The 25,780-nt window shown below is 56.4% G+C and overlaps 1 protein-coding gene across 1 annotated transcript; it reads right to left on the minus strand.

Moving 5' to 3' along the window:
- Nucleotides 1–409: 409 nt before the first annotated feature.
- H6pd (hexose-6-phosphate dehydrogenase/glucose 1-dehydrogenase) lies at nucleotides 410–25,516 on the minus strand. Its single transcript, XM_015501433.2, has 5 exons — nucleotides 25,274–25,516; nucleotides 19,853–20,489; nucleotides 18,620–18,737; nucleotides 8,267–8,536; nucleotides 410–7,208 (listed from the first exon to the last, which is right to left on the minus strand). The coding sequence occupies exons 2-5, from the start codon at nucleotides 20,468–20,470 to the stop codon at nucleotides 5,845–5,847; spliced, it is 2,370 nt and encodes a 789-aa protein (XP_015356919.1). The 5' UTR covers nucleotides 20,471–20,489; nucleotides 25,274–25,516; the 3' UTR covers nucleotides 410–5,844.
- Nucleotides 25,517–25,780: the final 264 nt, after the last annotated feature.

Genomic DNA, 25,780 nt, shown 5'->3' on the forward strand with positions numbered 1-25,780 from the left:
GAAAGGGACACTGACTTTTCCTCGGCTCCGGGTTACTTTCACCAGGAAGAACACTCCCCTTCCTGGGTGCTTCCCGGTCTGAGGGACGGCCCAGGACTGTCCCTGCAGCTGCTGGCTTCCAGCCTTTGCCACAGGGTGACCTGTCCTCCCGGAGGCTTTGGATGTGTCTTGCACTCATTTCCATCACCGTGGCCTTAAGGGTCCTGCCTGGAGCTCCCCACTTCTGTAAGGAAACACAGTTCCTGTTGCCACCCTGTGATGTCACCAAAATCTACTTGGGTCTTGTCTGCTGTTCGTGATGAGCAGCAAATTCTGGGCTCTAATACCTCCCTGTCCTCCAGGAACACAACACAGTGACCAGGCCCACCTCACTCTGCTCCGTTTCCCAAAGACAGAATTAAAGCATGAGTTCTGGCAAAACAACTTTATTGTTTAAAAAATAAATGTCACATTTGACATAGAAAAAGGCATTTAAAAAACTGTTTTGAAAGGTCGAAAAAGGCTTTTGTTCTGAATGTGTCTCATCCTGTTAGCTGTTGTTAAGTTTCCATAAAACCCAGGGGTAGCGACAGCCGGGCTCCTTCTTGCTGCTGGGCAGTGGGTGGCTGTCACACCCACTGACTCCCTCCACCAAAAAGAGGACCTCCCTCTTCTCCCCCCACAGAGGCCCAGATCCCAGGTTGCCCGGTGTGGGGCAGAGAGCAGGGACACAGTCCAGGTCACAGCCAGCCCCGGACACACACACACACTCACACACACACACACACACACACACGCTGGTTGTCCATGGCCCCAGCTCCCCAGCACGAGTCCAACTCAAGCTTCCAGTGGGAGCCACAGCTCCTCCCTCCCCCCAGGCAAGGGCAGGACAACCCTGGTGCCCACTCCCACCCCGTTCTTCCAGTGGGCACAGTGGGCAGAGAGTGGGGGAGCTGACTGCCTGCTTCATGTCCCAGGAAAACAAGGGCAGAGGAGTTCTGGGAACTGCGGCCCAGGGCCCCTCCCCCGCCTCCCGTCCCACCAGCTTCATTTTGGGGGGGCAAAGACCAGAGCCACACGCAGCTGTGGCGCTGCGCACCTCCACTTGCCACGCCAGCCACCAGCCATCGGAACCCACAGCTCTCTGCCCCTCCCATAGCAAGGGACAGAAAGATGCAGAGATTTCCTTCAGAGCACCCCGAGAGCAACGCAAGGGCTTAACGAAAGCTCATCCCTGGGAATCAGAGTAAGCAGAACTAATGAATCCAGTGTTCCAAACCTCCGTCCCGCCTTGGTCACACACAGACAGGCACATCCCCAGACCCGTTTGCAGACGGATTCCTCCCCAGCGGTGGCTGGAGGGACGTCTCATGCAGGGCACTGCTGGCTCCGTGTCTTGCCAGACTCTCTGAGAGGCACAAGCCCCTCAGCTCCAAGGAGTGGGCTCAGCTGGACAGGAGCACCCAGGAGCTTCTCCCTCACACCCACCGCCACGGAGCGCTGACAGTACCCAGGGCCGGGGTGTGCATGTTCCCGGGAGGCATCTTCAAGAACAGATGCTGCTCTGGGCTCGGTCCCTTCATGGGAGGCGCTCCTCACAGGGCAGACTGAAGCGATGGGAGGGCCAGCTCCGCTCCAGAGTGGGAAGGGCTGCAGGACATGGCACCCTCAGGTGTGTGGCAGAAAGGAAGCAGCACAAGCCAGTGACCAGCCCGGACCGGCCCCGAGCCACCAAATGGAGGCTGGATGGTGCAGGCTGATCCCTGGGCTGACAACAGGGGCTCAGTGGGTGCACGGTCGGAGCAGGTGGGTGGACGAGAGGACACAGATGTGCCTCCAGCTTAAAGCTCAGGGCCCCCAGAGCAGAGTAGAGCCCACCAAGAAGTCTAGACTGCATTGCTGGCTCAGGTGACCTCTTGGGTTCTCATCAGCTGCCAAGGCTCTGGGGAAGACCTTCCTACCCCAGGGGCTGCCTCCCGCCCCTGCACAAAGCCATCACCAAGTGCCTGTGTCCTCAGGGTCTGGGTGCTGGTGTTGAACAGCTGCAGGGACAGCTGGAGGGAGCGGGGTGTGCGAGGCCAGGGTCAGTGCCCCTCATGGGCCATGTGGCCCAGGATGTTGGACGCAGCGGCCTATTCAGGCCCTTAGCCTCTCTGCAGCCTTGCTTTCAGGGAAGGCAGGAGGTGACTGAGCAGGCCATCCCATGCCCTTCCTTGCCACGGGTTCCTTTCCTGACGCAGACACTGCCGGGCACATTCCCACCAGTGGCTAACGGCACACAGGGCCCATCTGCTTCAGATAACGGCCCGGCTGGGCAAAGCTGTTGCAGGGCTGCTTATGTGAGGTGGCACATATTTGTAGGAGAACCAAACAATGTTTCCGAAGACTAAATTCTAGGAAACAGCCCTGCAAGTTTTTCTGGAAGCTTCTCCCTTCCCTTCTCTTCCAGCTCTCTGAAGAACAGGGAAAGGAGGGAAGCAAGACAGACAAAAGGGAATTCTCGGACCAGGGACTGAAATTTTGGAATGAAAACCCTCCAGGAAATCTTCTGATTTATTAGTCCAAACAATAGGAAGCTTTGATTGTGCTCCTGATTTGGGGGCCCAAGAGTGGGAACAAAGCATTTCTGTGGAGCAAGGAGCAGGAGGTCAACAAGATGAGACGGTTGATCTTGTAGTTAGCAGAAACACTGCCCTCCAGGTGGGAAATCGGAATCCAGCTACAACCACCAGAAGGTCCCTCAAGTCTCTGAGGCAATTGTACACCGGTGGCAATAATGTTTGCTCTGCAGATACTCACAAGGTCCCTCAAGGAGGGGCCTCTGTGCACTAGTCCTGACCAGAGAAACTGACCCCACCAACGGGAGAGGAGGAGGCACTGCCCAGTGCAGGCAACAAGGTCTGGAATTGAGAGACCCGTTCTGAGTGGGGCTGTGGGCTGGCCGGTGGTCACCAGACAGCATCCTTAACCTGTGCTCAGTTTAAAACCATCAGTAACCAAGGGTGCCACCACCCACGTCGAGCTTTCCAGAGGACTGAGCAAGATGGTGCTGTGCGCAGTGTTTGGCAAGGGCCCCTCTGTGAAGAACACACAGCATCTCCCAGACAAGCTGCAGGTTCCCGCTTCAGACTGCCTCGTCACCATCTCCCACCCCTCCCCAAGGAAGGGAGCGACCCTGCAGCAGAGCCTCGCGCCAGCAGGTTGGAGCAGCATCCAGATTACCTCTGCCTGAGCCAGGCCAAGGGCAAACATCCCAAGGCCCAGGCTAGACAGCTGCCTCCGGTCCTCCATCGCTGGGAGCCCCAGGTGGGAGCTGCAGGACAGAAGGCTCCAGCCGCAGGGCTGCCCACCTGTGGGAACTGCCCATGTACCTCCCTCTGAGCCTGGGCGTCCTGAGTTCCTAAGAGGGTAGAAAGCTGGACTAGGTGGGGGCTTGTCAAGCTCTGTGTCAACTCAAGCCCGTGGACTGCAAGCAGCACTTTTTAAATGAAAAAACAGAAAACAGAGGGCATCCCAGGTCCTGAGGGTAAGAATCCGTTTGTGAAACTGGCATGAGACACACATTTGTACACAGATGTGACTGAGTCGTGATTCATATTGCGGATCACAGTCCAAATGGCTGAGGCGCCCATGCTCGGTGGCCCTGGCTCTGGGCCGCTCTGCTGCCTGCCCCTGGGTGAAGGGGAAAGGCGGGGGGAGCCAGGGATACTCAGACCCTGGCGATATGACCCTCCTATATGATCGATGGAGGCTCCTGATCTGGAAGTCTTTGGCGTTCGTGCCCCACGACTCCTGCACACTCTCCACAGATAAAGGGCAGTTCTGAGGCAAGTCACTCCTGAGTAAGAACAGGACACTCTGGCCCCTGACTGGCAGTGACTCACTCTTATTCAGAAACGGTGACACAAAGCCCACTCACCCTTGCTCCTGGAGATACTGGGGCACGTGGAGGCCCCTTTCGCTCTGGTTTTGCAACCACAGAGGAATGAGTCCTTAAAGAACAGATGGGGGCGTGCTGCGGTCAAGCTCCGAGGGAGGCAGATTGGGAAATGAAAGGAAATGGGAAGAACTGAAGAACCGGCGCTGGCCTGGCTGGGGATCGCTGCCAGGGCCAGGTTGGTGGCGGCGTGCTGGCGCCCCCTCATGGCCAGAGGGGGAACTTCGGCTGCAATCAAGGGCCCTGAGTGCTACATAAAATGCCCCCCACCCCCAGCCTAGGTGCTTCTCTGCCAGGGGCAGCTCTCTTAGAGAGATGTTCTGTCGGGACTGGGTCGCTGGAGGACCAAGTAAGAATTTTAAGGTTGCCTTTCACGTGGGAGCTCTGGCTTGGGCAACTATTACACACACACACACACACACATACACACACACACACCTCCAGTGAAATTGAGAATTGTTTTCAATCTGTAGCCTGGAAAAAAGTGTAAACAGTTGAAAGTAGAGAAACAGATTTCCTGATGCTCCTCACCACTGAAAGCCCTCCCCGGCCTTGTGGGCATGACTAAGTGGGCAGTGGAAACAGAAAGGACAAGTGTCCGGGGAACTTGGCTTTCTGTTGTTGGCTTTCTTGGAAACAGTTTCAGAACCCACCCTCCCTGACCTTGGGGGTTTCAGGGAGACCCCTACACTGGCCACCCACTGAGGCCCAGTCTTAGGCAAGGCGTTGGCAGTGCAGTGGGAGAGGCCAGGAGACAGGAGGTCAGCAGGCTCAAGCCAGGTGGCCTGAGAGGTGATGTGAAGAGGGCTGCCATCAGCTTGTCCCCTACTGCAGCCAGTTGGCCAAATAAGCCCTCAGAAAGGGGCAGAGACGCGGCCACCCCACAGGGCTACCTGATCTGAGTCCCTTCATGTCACATCTCCCCACATCAGCGAATGACGTAACTGGACCTTCCCTGGCAAAACAGCCACTGAGAGTGGAAACCCCCACCGAGGTACCCTGAGATGTGAATGACCCTGTCACCATAGGGATCCCTGGAATGGCTGAATCATGCACACCCAGGACGAACCAGAAGGGGGATGTGCTGGAGAGAGGACAGTGGGCAGAGGGTCAGGTCCTTCCTGAGGGCACTGGGGAGCCAGACCCCCACCCCCCAGGGCAAGGCAGTTCTCAGCTGAGAAAAGAAGCCACTAACAGGTACTAAGGGTTTCTGGGGACTTTTGCGGTCCCAGAACTTATTGCTGTTTTCCTGTTACCAACCCTTATCTCTATAGAGGGAGAGGCAGAGGGGCAGCAGGGAAATGGAAGGGCCTGGGGACCCAGAGGACAGAGGCACCCAGAGACAGAGCAGGTGGAGGCACCTGGAAGAGGACTGGACGTTTGGCTGAATGTGCAGAGGCTGGATGAGGGGGTGGCTAGAGGAGGCAGGGGTTGGCCTGCTAGGTGTTGGGACTGTCTGCAGCCTCCCTGACACAGGGCAGAGCACGCAGGGGGCCTTTGTACCCTTCTCTCTATCAACCCAGGCCCTCTCCAAAGGAGCCAGTTCAAGGACTGCCTCCCTGGGAAACCACCCCTGATGGACCTCGCCCACTGCATCCTGATGGACCTCGCCCACTGCGTTCCCTCTTCTGACTGCTGGCTGCGTCTCCCATCTCTCTTTGCCTGGTTGATACTGATGTGTAACTGCTGGGGGTCTTTCCTTGAGGTTTCTCTCCTGACCTGGATTTGAAGCACCTCAAGAGCAGAGATCCCATTTCGCCTGTTTCTGTACCTGCCCATCACAACCGGGTGGGACCAATGGTCACAGGGGCTGGGAAGGGGCCTTTGGGCCTGACACTGGGCACATTGGACAGGTGGGAAGGTTGGGGGGCAGGAAGACGGCAGGTGAGAGAAAGCCCAGGAACAAGCAAAGGGAGAGGATGTCCGCATCATCCCAGAAAGGCCTCAAAGTCCATGTACCAAACCAGCTGGCCAGATCTAGGCAGCACGCCTGAGATGGGCCACTTCTTGGGCTCGTGGCCCACACGGCTCACCAGCATGGCAATCTCACGCTTCCTCCTGCCCATGACCAGGACTGCCACCTTCTTGGCACGGTTGATGAGGGGCAGGCTGAGGCTCATGCGCTGGTGTGGCCTGAAGGGGCTCTCGGTCAGCACCACCAGCTGCTCGCCATCCAGGCCAGCAGGTGACTGTGGGAAGAGGGAGGCCGTGTGCCCATCGGTGCCCATGCCCAACAGTACCAGGTCAAAACTGCTGTTGGTCACCAGGGCTGAGATCTCCCTGGCGTAGGTCTGGGCGCCCTGGTCCTCCTCGGCACAGAGCCGCTGGTGCAGGTGCACAGGCATGGGGTGGATGTTGTAGTAGGGGACCCTGACATGCTGCAGCAGGTGAGCTTGCAGGCCCTGGAAGTTGGACTCCGGGTCCGAGAGCGGGACGCAGCGCTCGTCGGCCAGCCACAGGTGCGTGTGGGCCCAGGGGAAGCCGAAGTGCCCCGTGGCCAGCTGCTGGAACAGGGCTATGGGGCTTGAGCCACCTGAGAGCGCCAGGTGGAACTTGCCAAAGCGCCGCACCGCCTGCACTGCAGTGGCCTCGATGTCCTCGGCCAGCTTCGAGATCAGCTCCTCAGGCCAGGCGGAGACGAGCGGGCTCTCTCGGTATGTCGCTCTGAGAACCTGGAAGTCACTAGGCCTTGGGGCAGACCCTGGCCCTGGCACCAGCTGCTCTGGCTGCTGCTGGGAAAAGAAGAGCTGGCCACCACTGAACTCAAGGTCCAACAAATGGCCACTCTCGGCCCCCGCGGGGTAGAGGCGTGGGGCCTCACGGGCCAGGCTGTCCAGCAAGGGGGTCCAGAAGACCCAGGAGGCTAGCAAGTTCTCCGTGGTGATGAAGGACTCCTTTCGGCGGTGGAAGATGTGCGACAGGAGGATGGAGTAGGCATCCTGCTCCCCCACGGGGCTGTAGGCGTAGTAATCCGACAGGGGGCGACCGAACAGGCGGAGCCCGGGCCGGTCCTGCACCTCCCTCCAGGTCTGGGTGGGCAGCGACGGCCTGAACAGGTTCCGGCTGACCAGGATGGCAGGGTGGCCCAGCTCGCCGTGTCCGATGTGGAAGATGATCTGCCGGGGCAGACACTGGCACTGCTCCGAGGCCCAGTGCCTCTCGCTCTGGACACAAAACGCCCGGTTCTTGAACAGGACGCGAACGTAGCCCACTCTCTCATCCAAGGCCTTGCCGGACATCAGGATGAAAGGAACGCCCTCCCAGCGGAGGTTGTCCACGTGGACAAGGACGGCTGCAGTGGGGAAATGGCAGAGGGTGACCCCGCAGCCCCAGGAGCCGGAGGCGCCCGTCCACCTCTGTGCTGTCCTCATCTGCCTGCCCCCGCTCCTCTTCCCAGTCAGTGCTCAAAACCAGCCAGGGGCCGACTCCGTGGCTGTGACACCCGCTCCCTGGAGCCCCTCCGGGAGCCCTGGTCTCACTGGCCTCACAACCTGCAGCCTGGAGACTTGAGAAGTCCCACATGGGGCTAGCAGGGTGAGGGATCCTGACACCTGGGGGCAGGGGACGTCCTGCAGGGGAAGGCACATCCCTCCTTTGGGAGCCTGCAGGATGCCCTGAGCAAGGCCTGAGGTGGAGGCCGGGGAGGGCCGTGTGGGGCACGTCCTGCTGGTGCGCCAGAGCTGACAGCCCTCCACACCAGGCTCCAGCCTGGCTCGGCTGCAGGGCTTCACTGGCCGCTCCTTTCCTCACCTGCGGAGCGGGGACCACAGCCACGCCTGCCTCACGGGTCTGTGCGTGCGGGGATTAAGTGGGGTGATGTTTGATGCCCAGTCCCTCAAACAGGCTCCACGAGCAGCTGCAGCTCCCCTGTGGGCATTCCCTGCGGAGGAGGCAGCCCTCTCCCGGAAAGTGAGGAGCCTCCGGGACTGTCCAGAGAATGGCTCTGGTGGGCATCTGCTGGCCAGTGTGTGCACTCACAGGAAGTGTGTCTGGCGATACCTGACAGGTCTGCACCTCCCTTGGGTGGCCAGATGTTAGCTCCATGAGAGCAGCACCCGGTCTGAGCCTCACAGAAGCCTCACAGAGCCTCTGGAAGCTTCCGTGGGCTGGGCCTGAACAGAGGCCAACATGAAAACAGGACGTCCTTAGCACGTCCTCTGCCCAGAGAGTGCCCTTGGTGACCCACTGCCTTAGACTGTAGAAGGTCAGAGGGGCAGGGCCGGTTGCCACGCACTGAGCATTCCTGTGAAAGTCCCACCCCGAGTCCCTGCCACTCAAGCCCAAGGGCACTGGGCTTGGAAAGCCGCCTCCAGCTGCTGGCCGCCCCACAGCCCAGGCCCTGGAGCCCACCTGCGAAGGTTGGTGTCAGGCTGTGGAAGCTGTCTGGCTTCTGCAGCTCTCTGCGCACCTGCCCGCTGTAGGTCTGATACTGGCCCAGGACGGCGCTGCCCTTCTGCAGGCCCCGCAGGGCCTGGAAGGCCTGGAGCTTGTGCCGCAGCACGGCCTCCGAGCTGCTGACGTTGGGGGGCAGCTCCATGGCCACGAGCGTGAGGATCTCCGTCAGGTGGTTCTGCAGGGTGTCGCGGATGACGCCGTATTCCTCGTAGAAGCTGGTGCGACCTGAGCGGGAGGGAGGTTCTGTCAAGAGGACCCCCCACATCTGTCCTGGCATCCCTGTTCTCAGTCCAGAGGGCCTGTGCCAAGGAGGGATGCCAGGGCAAACCTGAACAGGGACGGGAAGGGGAGGCTGGGAGCCACCACCCTTCCACGAGAAATCCCCTAAGAGAAGGCGCCAGGTCCCTGAGCCCCTCCAGGAATCCGTGTGGGGAGGCTCCAGTGCCAGACTGCGTGTGCAGACACGTGCCAGGCCCTGGCCCGGCTCCTGCTGGGCTGGCAGGAGGCTCAGCACAGGAGCGGGCTGTGGCCCTGGTCTGACTGCCCCTTCCTAGTGTCTGATCTCGGCAGCAAACTTGACTTTTACTTCTGCATCCTGCCACCTAGTGGGGTGACAAATGCCACCCGATGGCCTGGTGCACACACACACCCAGGGCAACTGCACAGAGGTGGGAAGGAGGGAAAGTGGGAAGGAGAAAAAGGAAGGAAACAGAAGTACAGACTGCGACAGAAGGGAAAGGGAAAGCCCCTCTGAGACAGGAGGCGTCCAGGGAGCAGCAGATCAGCTGCAGGACCTTGCAGTGCACCCTCCCTGAGGCAGGAAGGAGCTGGGCCTCCCGGGGCAGATAAAGGCCAGCAGGATGGACACAGTGGGTGCTGAGGCTGAGGAGGAGCCCAGGGCTGGCGGGATGAGGCGAGGAGGCTGGATTTTGTTCCAGGCTCCAGGCAAAACCACGGGAGTGTTCGAAGCAAGCCAGACCCAGCCCACGTTAGAGGAGGGGTCTAGCCTGCTGGGGGGAGAAGGTTGGAGAAGCAGGGAGACCACGGAAGAGGCTGCTCAGCTGCCTTGAGGGGAGGAGAAGGGGCACCCGCTGGAGCTGACAGACAGGGAAAGCGTGAGAAAGAAGAAGGGACCAAAGATAGGTGCTAGAACCTGGGCTTGGGCAACAGGCAGATGGGAAGACGGAGTGAGGAACAAACGGTGCAGGAGGAAAACAGGAGCTCCAGTGAGACGTTGGAGACATGGAGCTGGCAGGTGCACAGGGCAACAGGAAGTAGCCCCGGAGAACACTGGCACAGGGCCTGGGCAGTGGCAATGCCGGGGCCTGGCGAGGTACGGAACACCTGACGGTGCCACTCTTTACACTGCAAAGGTCCTACGGGGACAGGTACCAGCTACAGAGTCAGATGTGTGAGGCCCTGAGTTCTAGCCCCAGCACAACACACACACACACACACACACGAAAGACAGAAAGACCCACACCCGGACACAGACAGCGTATGATGCCCCAATGAAACCAAGCAGCACATGCTCAGGGAATCGGACACACAAGGAAGGGTAAAGACAAGCAAGAAATAATCCACCCAAAATTGGGAAAAGTAAGGGAGAGGAATGGGATAGAATCCAGAGCTACTTAAGAGATGAGAGGTTCTGCTTAAACAACTGGCAGGAGCTGGGCATGCAGCTCAGAGCAGAGCCCTTGCCCAGCAAGCATGAGGCCCTGGGTTCCATCCCCTGCACCTCAAAATAAGTACATAAAAGTGAAAACCAGCTGGAGATGTGCTAGGGCTCGCTGGACCATGGTTTTACATATTTTGTATTTGTAAGCATTCTCTCTGATCTGGCATCTAGTTGATATTTAATTCAGACAGGAAGGTGTGGGCCCCAGTTCAGACCTGCAGGGCCCAGCACATTCCTGCAGATGGCCACCCTGGGTCCTTGGCACCTGCCCTGACCCGGTCCTGGCCTGTGTTCTCTCCGGCCAGCTGGATGGCAATTGGGACCAGGACGTAGCTGGTGGAACAATCTGCCCTGAATTCAGCCCAATAAGCCACTCTTGGCAGAGGTACCAGCACAGCACTGTGGGCAAGAAACGCAGCCAGCAGCTGGACGCAGTGGTGCTCGCTTGTAATCCCAGTGACTCAGGAGGCTGAAACAGGAGGGTCCCAAATTCTAGGCCAACCTCAGCAACTTAGGGAGACCCTCCCTCAAAAATAAAAAATAAAAAGGACTGAGGATAGGCTCAGTGGTTAAGCACTCCTGGGTTCAGCCCCCAGTGCCAAAAAAGACAAAAGAAAAAGAAATGCGACCAGCAGCCCACTCACGTATAGGAGGCACCCTGGACCCCTATGAAGATGTCCACTCAAGCCAGAGTTTGAGGGTGTGGCTCTGGCCAGGCAGCCTGACCCTGAGGTACGCAGGACAATCAGCCCAACTACACCAGCCCAAACGCCAAGTATCCCCACTGAGAAAACATGGCTGAGCTCTGTAGGCCACGGTTCTGGTCTTCAAAGTCCTTACGATATCGTTGTTAAGACATCAAGGAAAAGGTGACAACGGTAGTGACAAAGTATGAACGTTCATAATGTAGTCCTCCCAATAACAATGTCTATGGAGATCCTGCCATCATCCCCCCAACTACAGTGTCTACCACCCCAATCTAAAATATAAAGAAAGTGAGGTTCAGAGAGGCTGGGTTCCGTGCCCACGCTCACACAGTTGCTGAACAGGTGAAGAGGAGATTCCAACCCAGGCAACTGGCCCCAGAGCCTGCGGTTCTTACTACTTACCTCCCTTTACCTCCCTGCTCCTTGATTGTGTAAGAGAATATTAAACTCAGTGAGCAGCCAAGAGGCCTGAGCTCCGAGCTTCAAAAACAGTGTATGGGGGTGCTAGAAGGAAGGGGCTGAGCTGGGCTTGGAAAGGAGGGTCCAAGCCAAAGGTCAGGGTTCCCAAAGCCACAGCCAGTACCAGTTTGGAGAGGACGGATGAGGCCTCCAGGGCCTGTGTCCCCGGGTGTGTATGCTGGGGGCGGTTAATCTCGCCTCGGATGCAGCCAGGGATGCCTCACAGGAGCGTGGACCCAGGGGAAGCCCATCTTCCAGTTATTCAGGAGAATGCAGAAATCTGGATCCTTAAGTATGATTTGAACCCTAGGCCTCGTGCATGTGAAGCAAGTGCTCTAACCCTGAGCTCGCTCCCAGCCCTTGTTTAATTTTTAAATATGCACAAATAATTCAGATTTCTAAAAACTGTTCTGCCTCAGAGAAGTGTGTGTGTGTGTGTGTGTCTGTGTGTGTGTGTGTGTGTGTGTGAGAGAGAGAGAGAGAGAGAGAGAGAGAGAGAGAGACAGAGAGAGACTGCTTTGCTAGGAACACATCTTGTTTATAACGGAGAAGCCGAGGCCTCCATGTGCAGATCTGAAAATCTGAAATGCTCCACACTGGAAATTTTTGAGTGCTCACACAACAGGACTAGTGGAAAAGTTCATGCCCAACCTTGTGACGAGTCACAATCAAAATGCAGGTGCACTAGTGGGCTGTATGCATTAGTATGAAATCACCTCCTGGCTATGTGTAAGGTGAAACTAAGGGACGTTCACACTTAGACTCAGCTCCTGTCCCCAAGGTATCTCACACGTGCCAACATTCCCAAAACTTAAAAATATCCAAAATACTTCTGGTCCCAAGCCCTTCAAATTAAGGATCCTCAACCTGCGTATCCACACAAACGTCTTAGAGCTGGGAGGTGGACGAGCAAAGAGGAAGCTCAGGAAGACGGAGCCGGCAGAGATGGGGTGTGGCGATGGGATCCACGAGGCAGCGCTGGCTGCATCCGAAGGAAACAAGGAAGGCAGAGCGGTGAGAAACAGTGGAATGCAAAGCCATCACTTAGTGGACAAATAAAAACGACCTGGTGGCCGTCTGGATCCACGTTGGCATCCAGACTCCTGATCTGGCGCAGGGGCAGAGCGCTGGCCTAGAGTGCACGGTCCCAGGGTTCGATCCCCAGTACCGGGGGGAAATTCACAGACTCCTGACCTGGGGCCAGGGCTTACATCCCGTCTTTGGCCCGTGATCTCAGGCAGGTGACACTGCCACACATCTACGTGGACTACCCACCGTACCTTCCTGGCAGGGCTGCTGTGGGGACGGAGGAGTTAACAGAGACGCAGGGTGGGGAGGCTGCCTGCCTGGAAGGAAGGCTGGATAAACATGGCTGGGGGTTCCACGACTGCAGGGGCTGGGAGAGGCAGGCCACCACCACCAGGCAATCAGGGGACACTGTGGCCATTTGGAAATAGAGTGGTGACGAGAAGTAGCTGGCGTTTCGTGGGAAGAGTACGGTGACGGTGTCAGCTCTAAACCTGCTGACTCTAGAGCACCAGGAAGGCACCCAAAGGGCCACTGAAGGTGTGAGGCCAGGGCTCGGAAAAGACGACACAGGCTGGCGATGGAGCGGGTCCCACCAACCTGAAACACCGTCACCGCCGTCACCGCCGGAAAGCACGGCTACTTATCACCACTAAGAAACCAGCTGCCGGGCCGGAGCTCAGTGGCAGAGCACTTGCCTAGCATGTGTGAGGCACTGGGTTCGATCCCTGGCACTATATAAAAATAAACAAGTAAAATAAAGACATCTGTCCACCTACAACTACAAAAAAAAAAAAAACACAAAAAAAACCAGCTGCCAATCAACCAAGCCACCCTCGACAGCAAACCCTCCTTCAGAGATGTTCAAATATGGACAATCATGTCTCGGAGAATCAATAAGCTACAGTAGACTGAAGTATAAAGAGGGGACTCACGGCTTTAAGAACAGATGAATTTTTGATGGAGAGAAAGCAACAGGGTCCTTAAAAGCTCTGTTATCTGCTTACTATTCATTAATTTAGCAAATCCCTAAGTGGCTCTTTTCCTATTTTTATCCTCTCAATTCTCGATTCCTGGGGAGCACGCACGCCATGCGCTTGCTCCCCACTGGGTGGAGGAGAGCTTCCTGATTCCCTCATCTCAAGCTCCCAGGGGTGCACCCGTTTTTAGCACAGCCTGTGCCTTTATGGACCCTGCTCCCACCCTGGTCAGCTCTGCCTTCTGTAGTTGCACTTGAGACCTCGAGAGGAGAGGCCACCGTGCGCTGAGCACGAGGCAGGAGGCGAGGACTGCCCTGCTGTTGATGCACTCTCCCCCCACCGCCAGGCGTCGGCTCCTGGCCCCCTTTCCCAGGATGAAGGCTGAGGGCTGAAATCCACCAGGTTTGAAAGAACAGAGAAAGCACAAGCAGTTTGGACCACTGGAAGGAGACCCCGTGAACGTGGCTCCCGTCTGTGCAAGTCCAAGGTCCCAGGTACACAGGGAGGCCTGCGGCTCTGTCCCTCACCAGGCAGCTTGTCTAACAAGATGGAAGAAAGGCTGGAGGGCTCTTGGCTTCCTAATTCCACCGCAAAACTATGCTTGAAGGGAAAGAAATGGAAATGCTCTTAAATTTCCTAGAAATAGGTAGTGATTGCACAACTTTGTGAATAACACCAAACCACTGGTCCGCACACAGGGTGAATTTTATGGTATGTAAGTTCTACCTCAATTGTTTAAAATACTTAGAAAATATTACCTAAAATTGCAAAAAAACTGGAAATAATCAAAATGCCTAATGACAGAATTTATACCACGTATTCTGGGGAATAAACAACTGAACTGAAATATATTACACAGATTTTCAACACAAGGAGATTTAAATATGTGTGTGTGAGAGAGAGATCAATACTGGGAGATTTAAATACGTATATGTGTGTGAGAGAGAGATAGAAAGAAAGATGAGGTCAGAATAATCGAGTATTACAGACCAGTTACAGGTCCTTATATAACAACTTGACCCAAGTCCCGTGGAATAGACTATGGATACCGCACTCCAAAGTTGGAAGGAGGACAGCATTTCCATTTGTAAAATATTTCTGTGAACATTATCTGATTTAATCCTTAAAACCACCCCCAAGAGAGAGGCAGCAGGGGTTCTCAGCATTACCCAGAGGTTGTGCTAAAAAGGTCACAGCCTTCAGAACAGAACTGGAAACCTTCGCATGGCTTCCATACCACGGAGACCTGGGTTTTCCCAGCAAAACCAGATTTTTTTTATTATTATTATCTTTAGTTGTTGATGGACCTTTATTTTATTCATTTATTTTTATGTGGTGCCGAGGATCGAACCCAGTGCCTCACACATGCTGGGCAAGCGCTCTGCCACGGAGCCACACACAACCCGAGCCTCCAGATACATTTTTTTTTTTTTAGTTGCCATTGGGCCTTTATTTTATTTATTTATACGCAGTGCTGAGAATTGAACCCAGTGCCTCACACATGCTAGGCAAGTGGTCTACCACTGAGCCCCAGCCCCAGCCCCAGCCCCAAACCAGATACTTTTTAAAAAAAGAACTAAAGGCTACCTGCCGTCCCCACCAATATCTTCTGGGATCACTAAAATTAAGAATTGAGGGCCGAGCCGAGGGCAGGCCAGCTGGCTGGCACTTTCTCTGGACAGGAGGCCCACAGCTGCCCCCAGCTCACCTTGCAGACAGCATGGCAGATGGGCCGGAAAGAGGCGCTGGCCCGCAGAGCGAGCTCAGCCTTGGGCACACAGGCGGAAGGCAGGACAGCTGGTGCGTATCTGGGAGGACCCTGGCTGCCTTGGTCCCTTGGTGAGAGGCACTGAAAGGTCACTCCACCCCTCAAAGGTAAACGTGTGCTGTGCTCCTTTTCCCTGTGAGGGGACAGCGACCCTCTCCAGCAGAAGGGACATCCTCAGGAAGTCTCCCTCCTTTTTTCATAAAAAAGAAAAAAAAAAAAGGCTTCTACCCAGAGGAAAAACTGGGGCAGCAGAGACCTTGCCCCTGGGCACCTCCTGGCTGGATGGCCCACTAAGGACGGGCGCGAGGGGAGGCTGTGGAGCGCTGGGCAGGAGCTCGGGTTCACAGGTGCCAGAGACCCGGTCAAGCCTCAGCTGCACAGGTGGCCCAGCTCTGACCACTGAACCTTTGCCATTAAAGACCTGGTCTGCAGCTGCCATGAGGGCCAAACAAGGGGTCCTGGCCACACAGAGGCCGAGTGACCTGGCCAAGGTCACTTCTATGGCCCATGCTGCTATCAGGGGAATCTGTGACTCCCGGGGGCCGGGCTGCTGGGAGGACCACCCAGGTCAGGGAGCTGCTGAGGCCAGCTGAAGGATTCTCTCGTCCCTTCCTCCCCTGCCACCCCCAGCTGGTGCAGCAGCCTTGACTCTGCAGCAAACTCCTCCTGGCCAGAGGCTGCGGCAGAACGAAAGGAAGAAAAAAAAAAAACCCCAGCCACAGAGGGGAGGAGCTGGGGAAGCCACTGCCACCCATCTGGATGTGGGTGAACAGGATCGGGAAGACTGAAAATGACCTTGCAGCTACAAGGCTGCTTCCCAGGGACCAGGAGAGCTCCACAGCCCCAGCCCGGCTCGCAGCCCGCCTCTCTGGGCACACAGGGGCAGTCTGGGCCCCTCTGGACAGGGAGCAGCCAGGGCTGCACTCTGCAGGGAGAAGGAGAAGGGGTCTACCAGAGGCTTGGCAGGGGCGGAGGGTGAGACGGGAATGGCCTGTGAAATTGGTCCTTATGATTAATGTTCCGACTGCGGGGTTTGGAATTCTGCCTCAGAAACTCCTACCCATGCTAGGCCCACGGCAGTGGCGCTGGCCTCCCAAGCCCACCAAATTCTGGCAGAGGGTCCTCTCTGCTCCAGCCTGCCTTCCACCGGGCCCCAACATGGGGCTCAGGGCCGGCCGTAGGGGTGGTGCTGCAGGTCCGCAGGACTGTCCTCCCTCTCTAGCCTGGATTAGAGTCCAAAGCAGAACGAGGGAGATGGTGTGAGCAGTGCTGGGTTCACCAGAGCTGCACCAGCCACCTCCTGGGGTGCAGACAAAACCTGTTCTCTCGGCACACACACGCACAGATGCCCTATTTCAGAGTACCCCTGGCCGAGGTGGGCCTGGCAGCAGGTAGCCATCCTGTTACTGTTTGGGGTCCTGCACATGCCACTGGCAGAGAAACAGACTGACCAGTGAGACCCAGACCCCAGGAAGCCTCAGGCCTGCCAGCCTGTTCTCTCAGAAATGGATCCGGACTAGTCCCACTGAGGCCACCCTCCGTGGCTGCAGCCCCTGGCAGGGGGCACGGTGGAGCCCCCACTGCCTGTCCTGCTCTGGTCTGAGGGCGTGGTGCCCTGACAGTGGAAAGCACCCTGCTCCAGTTCTGGAGCCATGAGAGCCACCCACAGCAGCAGCCTTGCAGACATGGTCCCCAGACCTCTCCCTGAGACAGGAACAGCCAGCCCAGGCAGGTGCTGGGTTCAAACCCAAGATCCTCCTTCCACAGGCTCTCCTCAGGAGGAGACCTGCCCAGGCCTCTGCCTGCCCTTCTATAAGAGAAGGCCAGTAAGTCTGGTCCTCAATCTTTCTGGCTAGGACAGTCAGGCCTGTAGTCTGCCTGGCCCCTGGCTCCACACAATCCTGCAAAGAAGCCACTAATGGCACGTGACACAAGGCGGCAGAACTCAAGGTAAGTGTGCCTGCCAGACACCGCGGCTCTTCCCACCCCACAGCAGGCAAAGGAAGTTGCTGTGGGGAAAGAGGAGAAGAGACCCAGTCCTCCATCCCTATCAGGGGCTGGGCAGAGCCAGAGCGGAGAGAGGCGCAGGCGCCACCCACTGGCATGCAGCAGGGTGGCAGGGCCCCTCCTGCCTGCTCCACATCTGCAGCTCCACTGTGCAGCTCAAGCAGGGCCAGGCCACGCGCAGCCCTGTAGCAGCACATCACATACACAGGCTCAGGACACCGCCTGAGCCCTGCTGAGCACCAGGAGGGGTCATCTGGAAGGGCTCAGGAGGACCTGAGACCATGAAGGCTCACAGTGGGAGCAGGGGGAACAGGACCTGTTCTTTGACGAGCGTCCTGGAGTGGAGAAACCAGCACCTCTAAAAGACGTCCTCCAAGGCCCGGCTCAGAAGTCCCACCCTCCCACCTCACCTGCCCCATGGCACTGCCTGCCTGTATCCTCTGGGGAGTTTGTCCCTCATCCCCAGTAGTCTGTGAGGTGGCAGGGCATGGAGGCTGGGTCGCCCACCACCCGAGGCCCGGCCCAAAGTGAAAAAGCCGAAGAGCAGCCCCGGAGGAAAGAAAGAGAAAGAGAAAGGCCTCTGGTGCCCCAGGTCCAAAGGCTCAAGGCCTCCCCTCTGGCCAGGTCCACACTGCAGGGTGAGAGCGTGGGAGTGGCCTCCAGGATGGCCCTGCTGCTGCGGAAGGCGGCCACAGGGCTGGCTGGACAGGAGGCCGCTCTGAGGCACCCTGCAGTGTGCTCGGCCGGGAGCCAGGACCGCACTGCTGTCCCCAGGACCAGCCTCCACGACTCCTGCTAAGGACCTTGGGCATGCCACCAAACCCCATCTGTAAGAGAGACCAGTAAAGTCCCCACTTCATACGGCTGTTGGGGGACTTAAGGAGACAATAAAAATCACTTTTATTATCACTGGGTAACAACCAATGCTTTAAATGCAGTCAGTGCTCCAAACCTGAGCTAACTGATGCCAGAGCCCACGCCACCTTAGCTGTCACCATTCACAGATGAGGGAGTAAGGTACCAAGGTCACCTGCTAGAGGCAAAGACAGGCCTGACCCTCGGGTCTCCCAACCCAGGTTGACACCATCCGTTCAGCATTTGATTAAGACTTCCAGGGTGGGTGCCCCCTGGGACCCCCTGTCCCAGGACAGACATAGGACAAGTTCAAGACAAGGGCTGCACTGTAGATGGAGGGGAGGGGACTGCCATGAGAGTGGGGTGTGGGCCTCACAAGGCAGGCAGCAAGGCCTCCTATGGACAGCGAGAAGGAGGATGGAGCTGAGCCAACACCTGGGGGGGAGGTGGGCGGGGGGGCTTCCCCCGCAGGAGTGCCACTCCCGCAGGTACAAAAGCATGCAAAGCCCTCGCACAGCTCTGATGGTCACCCCCACGCTCACGGAACACCCAGGTCACTGCCAGCATTTATCGCCTGCCAGTTGTTTCAAAGGTCAGTGCCAGGCGTACACTGCTGGTCCAAATGCCCCCTGTGGGCAGCAGGGGTGAGCTGGGCTGGGCCAGCATACATTCTGTGGGCTGGCCCCGTGCAAATGCACACAGCAGGCCCTGGAGGGAGACCCCACACACCAGCACAGAATCTCCCTGGGTGTCAAGCTGGCCAGAGTGCAGGGGCCCACGCTTCCCTAGATACCAGCCCGCGAGGCCCAGGAGCCGCACACCTACCTTCTGCATCCACTGTCTCCTTCATGATAACCTCCACCCGCTCCACGTGGTGCCGGTTCCAGAGGCCGTCCAGGACCTGGCGGTTCTGGTCTCGGAAGGGCAGGATCTGAGCCACCACCTGTCAGGGAGGAAGCCTGGTCATGATGGTCATCCTTCTCAGGATGAAGAAGAGGGCCTGGCCCTAAGGGCTGCAGGCCTTCTACTCCCTGGTATTCTCTGGCCAGTGGCTTCTGGACTTCAGGGGTTTGTGGCCCAGTAAAGACTCCACATGCTTTTAAGTGACCAAAACAGAGTTACCAGCCAAAAAAAAGAGCATACTTAAAATTATTTATCTTCGATGGCTATCAATTTTTAATAAAATACACTTTAATGCCAAAAACACAGCATGAACACTTCAGATTGAATGCATTCGGTATTGCTTTTCATTTTGCAGTTGAGACGTAAGAACCTCACCAGGACTGGCTCAGGTCTGGGGACCACTACTTGTGACTAGTACTATGGCAACTGCACACAGGAGTGGGTGACGAGCAAAGCCTTTGCCTGGGCAACTACCTGGTGTACCACACAGGACCTGGCTCTGCAGCCCACGTACCAAAGAGGGCAGGTGCAGTACACTCTCTGACAGTGTCACTGGGACTGGACACCCTCAGGCCCCGAGGCCTGTGCAGAATGAAATGGCTGCTGACCTGCATCCCTCAGGAGATCACCCTAAGCTCCTGCCTCTGAGCCTGGTTCAGATACCCAGACTTAGGGTCTTCTGGCCCCTATTCAGTTTTAAGATCTTGTCACCAACCTTCTGGATCAAAACAGATTTCAGAAAGGAAAAAAATTTTTTTTTTTTTTTTAAGGCTGACAGGTACAAGACAGAAAAGCTAATTCTAAGTCCCATAGTATCCGCAATAGAAAACCGGGTTCCGACAGCAGAGGCCCTGAGCCACCTCTGTAGAAAAGCAGGGACAATACGGGGAATCAGCCCAGACACGGGCCGAGAATCAAAAACGTCGGACACAGCAAGAGCAAGAGGCTGAACACACAGACAAGAACCAGCAGTCCTGCCTGCGGCTGGCTGGTGATCTGCACCTACGTGCACCTACTGCCCACCGCAGGGAGGCCGGGTGGCTCAGACTTCACAATGCCCTCCAGCCTGGTTCCACAATTAGTGGTGCCGCCCTGCTGGTGGGGGCCTTGGGACCAGGTACACCCAGCCCTGGCAGGCTCTGAGTTGGAGCTCACCTGTTTGCCCAGGTAATGGTCCACACGGTACATCTCCTCCTCTTGGAAAAAGCTCCCAAGTTCTGTAGCCAGCTGCTGGGCTGAGAGGTGGTCATGGCCAAAGGGTTTCTCGAGGACAACCCGCAGCCAGGCACCCGGGCCTGGCCGGCAGCTGCTGTTGATGTTGCGGGCAATGTCTGCATAGGCAAAAGGCGGCACCGAGAAGTAGAAGATCCTGCCAGCCTCGCGGAGGCCCTCCCGCTGGACCTGAGCCTCAATGTCCTTGCTCAGAGTCTGATAGTCCTTGGGTGTCTTCAGTTGGCGGTACTGGCTCAACCGCAGGAACTGACCCTTGAGTTCAACACACCGACTGGGAGTCACGTCCTGGGGGCAGGAAAGGGATTCCAGGGCCTTGGTCATGAGCTCCTGGCCCTGTTTGGGGGCCGTCAGGGCAGCCCCATGGAAGCTGAAACTGTGGCCCTTCCCGGCCTCGTCCAGGTACAGCTGGAAAAGTCCCTGCCACAAGTACTTCTTAGCCAGGTCCCCAGTTGCTCCCAGCAGGATTATGGAGACATGTCCCTGGAGCTCCTGGGCCTGCAGGTAGCCCAGAAGGGTCACACACACAGCCACTGTGAGCATCTTCCAACTGCCTGGGAGCCTGGGATACAAACAAGGAACAAGGAAGGCCAGACATGAGCAGGTAGCCGTGTCTAAGGTAGCAAACACTTCCTGCCTGGCGAGAAACGGCCACACATGTCTCAGAAAAGTGTCACAGCTCCCCCAGCTTCCCTCTCCTTCCTAGGCAGCTGGGCTTCTGTGCAGGAAGTCAGTGGAGAGGGGGCCTGCCCTGCAAACAAGGCTGTGCCTGGGAAAATCACAGGCTACTTGGTAGAGAGGGACCATCCTGCTGCCAGGAGCAGGGAAAGTGGCCCGTGGCACGACAGAGGCCCCAGGCTGCTGCGTTAGAGCCGTGCACCTCACACCCACAGCCATCTAAACTGTGAGCACAGGTCACCTGACCAGCAGGGCGACTCTAGCCCAGGAACAGGTGGAGGTCCTCGGGGCACAGCTAGAGCCATGAGAGAGTGTGGCCTCTCACCTCGCCTGGTTTCTTCCCAGGTTTACTGAATTCTGGGTACAAAACCACTACCAGTAATAGTAGCACCAATAAAAACCCTCTGGGGCTGGGGGCTGGCTCAGGGGCACGGCACCTGCCTAGAATGCACCAGGCTCTGGGCTCGATCCCCTTCACTGCAGAGAAACAAAAGCAGACCCTGGAGCCCACTGTGGAGAGTCAGGCCCCGCTTGACCCATTAGTAACTGGACAACCACTTAGCCTCACTGCACTTCAGTGTCCTGCCTGAACTGGGGGCAACGGGCACCCCTCCATCACTGAGTTGTCATAAGCATAAAGCGAGTTAATTCAAAACGTCTTAACTAATACCCAAAAGTATAAAAGTTGTACATTTTAACAAGGTACCATGAAGTGTTTGATACACATATATATATTAATTAATCTTTAAGTCAGCTTAATCCTATTTATCTCCTCAAACATTTATCAATTCTTTGTGGTAAGAATTCAAAATTCTTTCCTCTTGCCTTTTGAGATGGCCGGTACAGGATCACTATCTACAGTCCCTCGTGCACAACAGTGCTGGGAGCTCCTTGCTTCTAACTGTAACTTAGACCCACTGAGAAGGGCTTGGTGGTTGTATCATGCTTAGGCCAGCGACCACCACCTCTTAAGTAGCACATTTGTGGTAGCTGCTGTTTGCAGCAGGAACAAGAGCAGTGAGCACCTGGGCTCTCACGGGCCAACAGTGTAATGGACTGGCTGGCTCCAGACGAGAACATACAGAACCCCACGGGGTGGGCTCCATTACAGTCTCCCCTTTGGCACATGGGAAAACTAAGCCTTGGCCGGATGAAGGCCCCACGGTGAGAAAGTGGGGAGCTAGGGCTGACCCAAGGCTTCCTGGCTTCCCGGCAATTGCGAGCCACAAACCGTGAGGCAAGCCTGTCCTGACCCAAGGCAGCTGCCTGAGAGGCAAGAGGCCGGGGCGGGCCCAAGCATACCCAAGGGCTTGTTTATTCTGGCCTCTGTTCTTGCCGAGGTTTAGGGCCCAGTGTATGAATCTGTTCTCCATGGACTCCATCCTCCAACTTCCCAACGAGGCTGGGCTTTCGGGAAAGGACAGGAGGAAGCAAGGAGAAAAGGAACCTGGTTGGCATCAAGGCTGATGGAAGGAGATACTGGAAGTGGGGCCCAGCCTGGGCGTGGGAGAGCGGAGGAGGAACCAAGGCTCCTGCGCACCCTCCATACGCCGGGAATGCCACCAGACAGGGCGAGAGCAAACCTGCAATGGCTTTAGGAGGCTATCAGATGGTTGCACACACAGGTGTACAGAAGGGGAAACTGAGGCTTGAAGAAGAAACTGAACTTAGAAAATGCCCGGAAGAACTTGCCAGCTTACCGCCCACTGTCCCTGCACAGAGGGGACCAATCTGCCTCTTGACTTGACGTCAGACCCTCTCCCCCTCTGCGTCTTCCTCGTGTCTCCAGAGATCCATTCCCAAGATGGCCCTTGTCATGGCCAAACCAAGAGGAAGGCCCATGGTCTCTGTCAGTGTCCACGGGACGCCTGACATTTCCATCCATCCAAGGCCCGCCCAGCTGGCCCGCCAGCCTTCCTCTCTTGCTCTTCAAGTATCTGCACTTCCCCACAAATACACAGATGGACTTTCTTCTGTTTCCCAACCCCTGTCCTTGGCCCCTTGGGCGTTTCTTTCTCAACTAGCCATCTCCCTGTCCAGAGGGAAGGACACGCTGCAAGGTCAGTGCGGAAAGCGGCAGGGAGAGAAATCTGAAGCCCAGAGAGCAGCCTGGAGAGGGAGGAGGTGCCAGCTGGCGAGCTGCGCTCCAACTCCTGAAGGTTCCTGCGAGCCAGGCTCGGGACACCTCTGTCACAGGGACAGGCTCGGGACACAGGGACAGGCTCGGGACACCTTTGTCACAGGGACAGGCTCAGGAAACTCAGCGGCTGATGGGCAGGTGGGGAGCCCAAAGCCAGCACCTCTGCCCTGCTCCCAAGAAGACTGCAGATATCCAGACACCCAAATGGACAGCATCCAGCCCTCTGTCTAGCGCTGTCCCACCCTCAAGACCTGCCTTCACCACCAGCCCGGGTCCCGCCACTCTCAGGTTAGCTTATCTCTTGTTCACGTTCCAGAACTCCCTGAAATACAGAGTCGGGTATTTCAACATGATTGCTCACTCCATGGTTGCTAAACCCCTAGGGAACAACTCCTCCCCAAGAGGGTGTGGGTGCTACATTTGTGTGCACTGAGGTTTTGTTTTGTTTCTTTTGAACCTGAAGCAGTTGCTCAAACTTTAATGTGCACTTGGATTTCCTTGGGATCTTTTTAAAATGCAGATTATGATGCAAAAAGGTCAGAGCTGAGGCTGGTCCAAGGGATCACCTATGGCAAGATTCCCGGATGCTAAGCAAGGTCAGTACAAAACACACAAGCCTGGTCCTCCCCCTGCCAGGACAATGTGATTCAGCAGGTCCAGGACAGGGCAGGTCCAAATGGTATTTCTAAATAGTATCAAATGGTTTAACTGGCCCCTTCCCCATAACAGTGGGCCGCTGATTCCTGGGCCGAATAGTAACACCTACGTTGAGCAAGCAGTGGTGCAGGTGACTGACACGCACGGCCCTGCACGTTGATGCTCTTTGTACAGATGAGGGAACTGGGAGCTGGAAAGAGCTATGAGGCCCCAGACCCAACCCCTGGGTCCCTACACTAACCTACCTCCTTCCTCAGTGGAGGAACGTGTTGGGGTCCCGTGATGGGGGCTCAGCACCATCTCCCAGCAGGAAGACCTCACTAAAACACCTGATCAGTTTCTTTATCTATAAGAGGAGGCTGACTGAGGTGGGGGTGGGGGTGGGGAGTGAGAAGGGGCTGACCCAATCAGTGTGACCAAAAGAAAAAAAAAAGCTTATACAAATGTCAACTAGTTAAGCTGATTAAACTAAAGCATCTCCAGACCCCTCTTGGGTTGCAGGACCGCAACCTGGAGATGATTTCCTCATCTCCAGGGACACCCAGCCCAGCTCTCAGACAGCCTGCGAACAGAGCCCGGGGCCACGGAGCACTCCATCTAGTCCCCACTGCACACCAGACACCCTCCAGGGTACCCAGACATGCCCAGTGAAGTCAGGAACAGGACCCCAGCCCCCGGAGCAGGGGTGAGGTGCAGGGAAGACGGATGGATCCGGCACACTCCCCCTGGTCTACACAGCTCTGTCACACCGTGGAAGCTATGTGTTTGACGGCTTTTTTCTAAGCACTTGCTTCTCTCTCTGCTCTGAAAGACATGGGACACTTGAAGTTAGGAAAAGCAAAAACAAAACCATGGAAATGGCTCCAGCAACTGATCCAACTATGAATTTTCTTCTCTATTTTTTAAAGTAAGAAATCAATAGTCAGGTGCAGCGGTGCACACATCAATGCAGGAGGCTAAGGCAGGAGGATCATAAGTTTGAGGCCAGCCTCAGCAACTTAGCAAAACCCTGTCTCAAAATTAAAAACAAGCTGGTGGTAGAGCACCTCTGAGGTCAATCCCTAGGACAAAAGGATTTTGGGGGAGGAGGAGGAGAAGATGACAATAAAGCTGGCCATGGTGGTACATGCCCAAAATCCCACTGATTTAGGAGGCAGAGGGAGAAAGATGGCAAATTCCCGGCCAGCCTCGGCAACTCAGCAAGACCCTGTCTCAAAATAAAAAATAAATAAAATGAGCTGTGGGTGTAGCTCAGTGGTAGAGCACCCTGGGTTCAATCCCCAGAAATAGGGGGTGGGGGAAGAAGAGGGAGAAAGATCAATCGATAAGAAAACCCTTAGTGAAAAGTTTGAGAGAAGTGTAGGACAGGAGGACAGAGTCTCAGCTTGGGAACTGGAAAATGGGGCCATTCCTGGAGGGGCCTTCCCCCAGACAACCACCTACTGAACAAGTTATCCACCCAGCGGGGCCTCAGCTCCCTCAATGGGGAATGGGGTCTGCGCCACAGCGTGGGCACAGTCCTGCACTGCCCCTCAGTCCTGTGCTTTCCAAGGAAAGGAGGTGGCCACCTATTGACAGGGAGAGTCCTGTACAGCAGGGAGATGCTCAGAGCCGTGGACCACCCAGCAGGGCTGGGAAACATGGGACCAAATTATGGTCAAGGAGCTGATAACCGAGCGTCATTCAGAAGTTCAGACAAAGCTCTTTGAAGGGACAACTTAAGAATGTGGAAGATACAGTTTCATTCTGATTCTTAGACAAGAGGCCAGACAGAAATGCAGCCGGGTGGCAGGGGTGGGGGCTCTGGAGGGCACAAGGCACCTTGGGCTGCCCAACTCTGAGTCTCAGCTGCCACCCTGGGAGAGACTCACCTGTTAGACAGGGCCTGCTAACATCCCAGAAGGCGGGCGTCCCAACAGCCAGCCAGGGGGTTGGATCAGAATGCAGCTCTGGCCTTCATTTTACCCCCTGGAAGAGGCAGATATGGCCAGAGCCATGCAGCTGTCCCTGCCCAGGCCCAGCACGGGCACAGCCAACCAGTGCCTGAGCTCCAGTAGCAGCAGAGTGGTTTCTGGTCAACCACAGGAGGAAGCCGTTCTGAGCCCTTATGCCAGCAGAGGAGGGCGGGGGAAGGCACTGGGAGGTTAAGGTCAGTGCTGCCTGCCCCCGTGGACACTTAAAACTCTGACACTAACAATGCTGCCAGGAAGGAAGAGCTTATGAGTCTGAACTTTTAAAAAGAACACATGGGAGAAAAGTAAGAATTCAGACCAAAGATCTCTTAAAACTGAAGCATAAGGTGAGGGACACCCTGCCAACCCAAGTATCTTTGCTGCACATTCCCTTCTTGCTCTGCCCCCACAGGTGCCAAAACTCAA

The sequence above is a fragment of the Marmota marmota genome, unplaced genomic scaffold (genome assembly GCF_001458135.2).
Source record: "Marmota marmota marmota unplaced genomic scaffold, marMar, whole genome shotgun sequence".
Lineage (NCBI taxonomy): Eukaryota > Metazoa > Chordata > Mammalia > Rodentia > Sciuridae > Marmota > Marmota marmota.

Coding starts and splice junctions, on each gene's coding strand:
- H6pd (XM_015501433.2), bottom strand. CDS start 20,470: ATGCTCACAGTGGCTGTGTGTGTGACCCTTCTGGGCTACCTGCAGGCC. Junction 18,738..19,852: donor ACCATTACCTGGGCAAACAG/GTGAGCTCCAAC, acceptor CCTCCCTGACAG/GTGGTGGCTCAGATCCTGCC. Junction 8,537..18,619: donor GGAGACAGTGGATGCAGAAG/GTAGGTGTGCGG, acceptor CCTCCCGCTCAG/GTCGCACCAGCTTCTACGAG.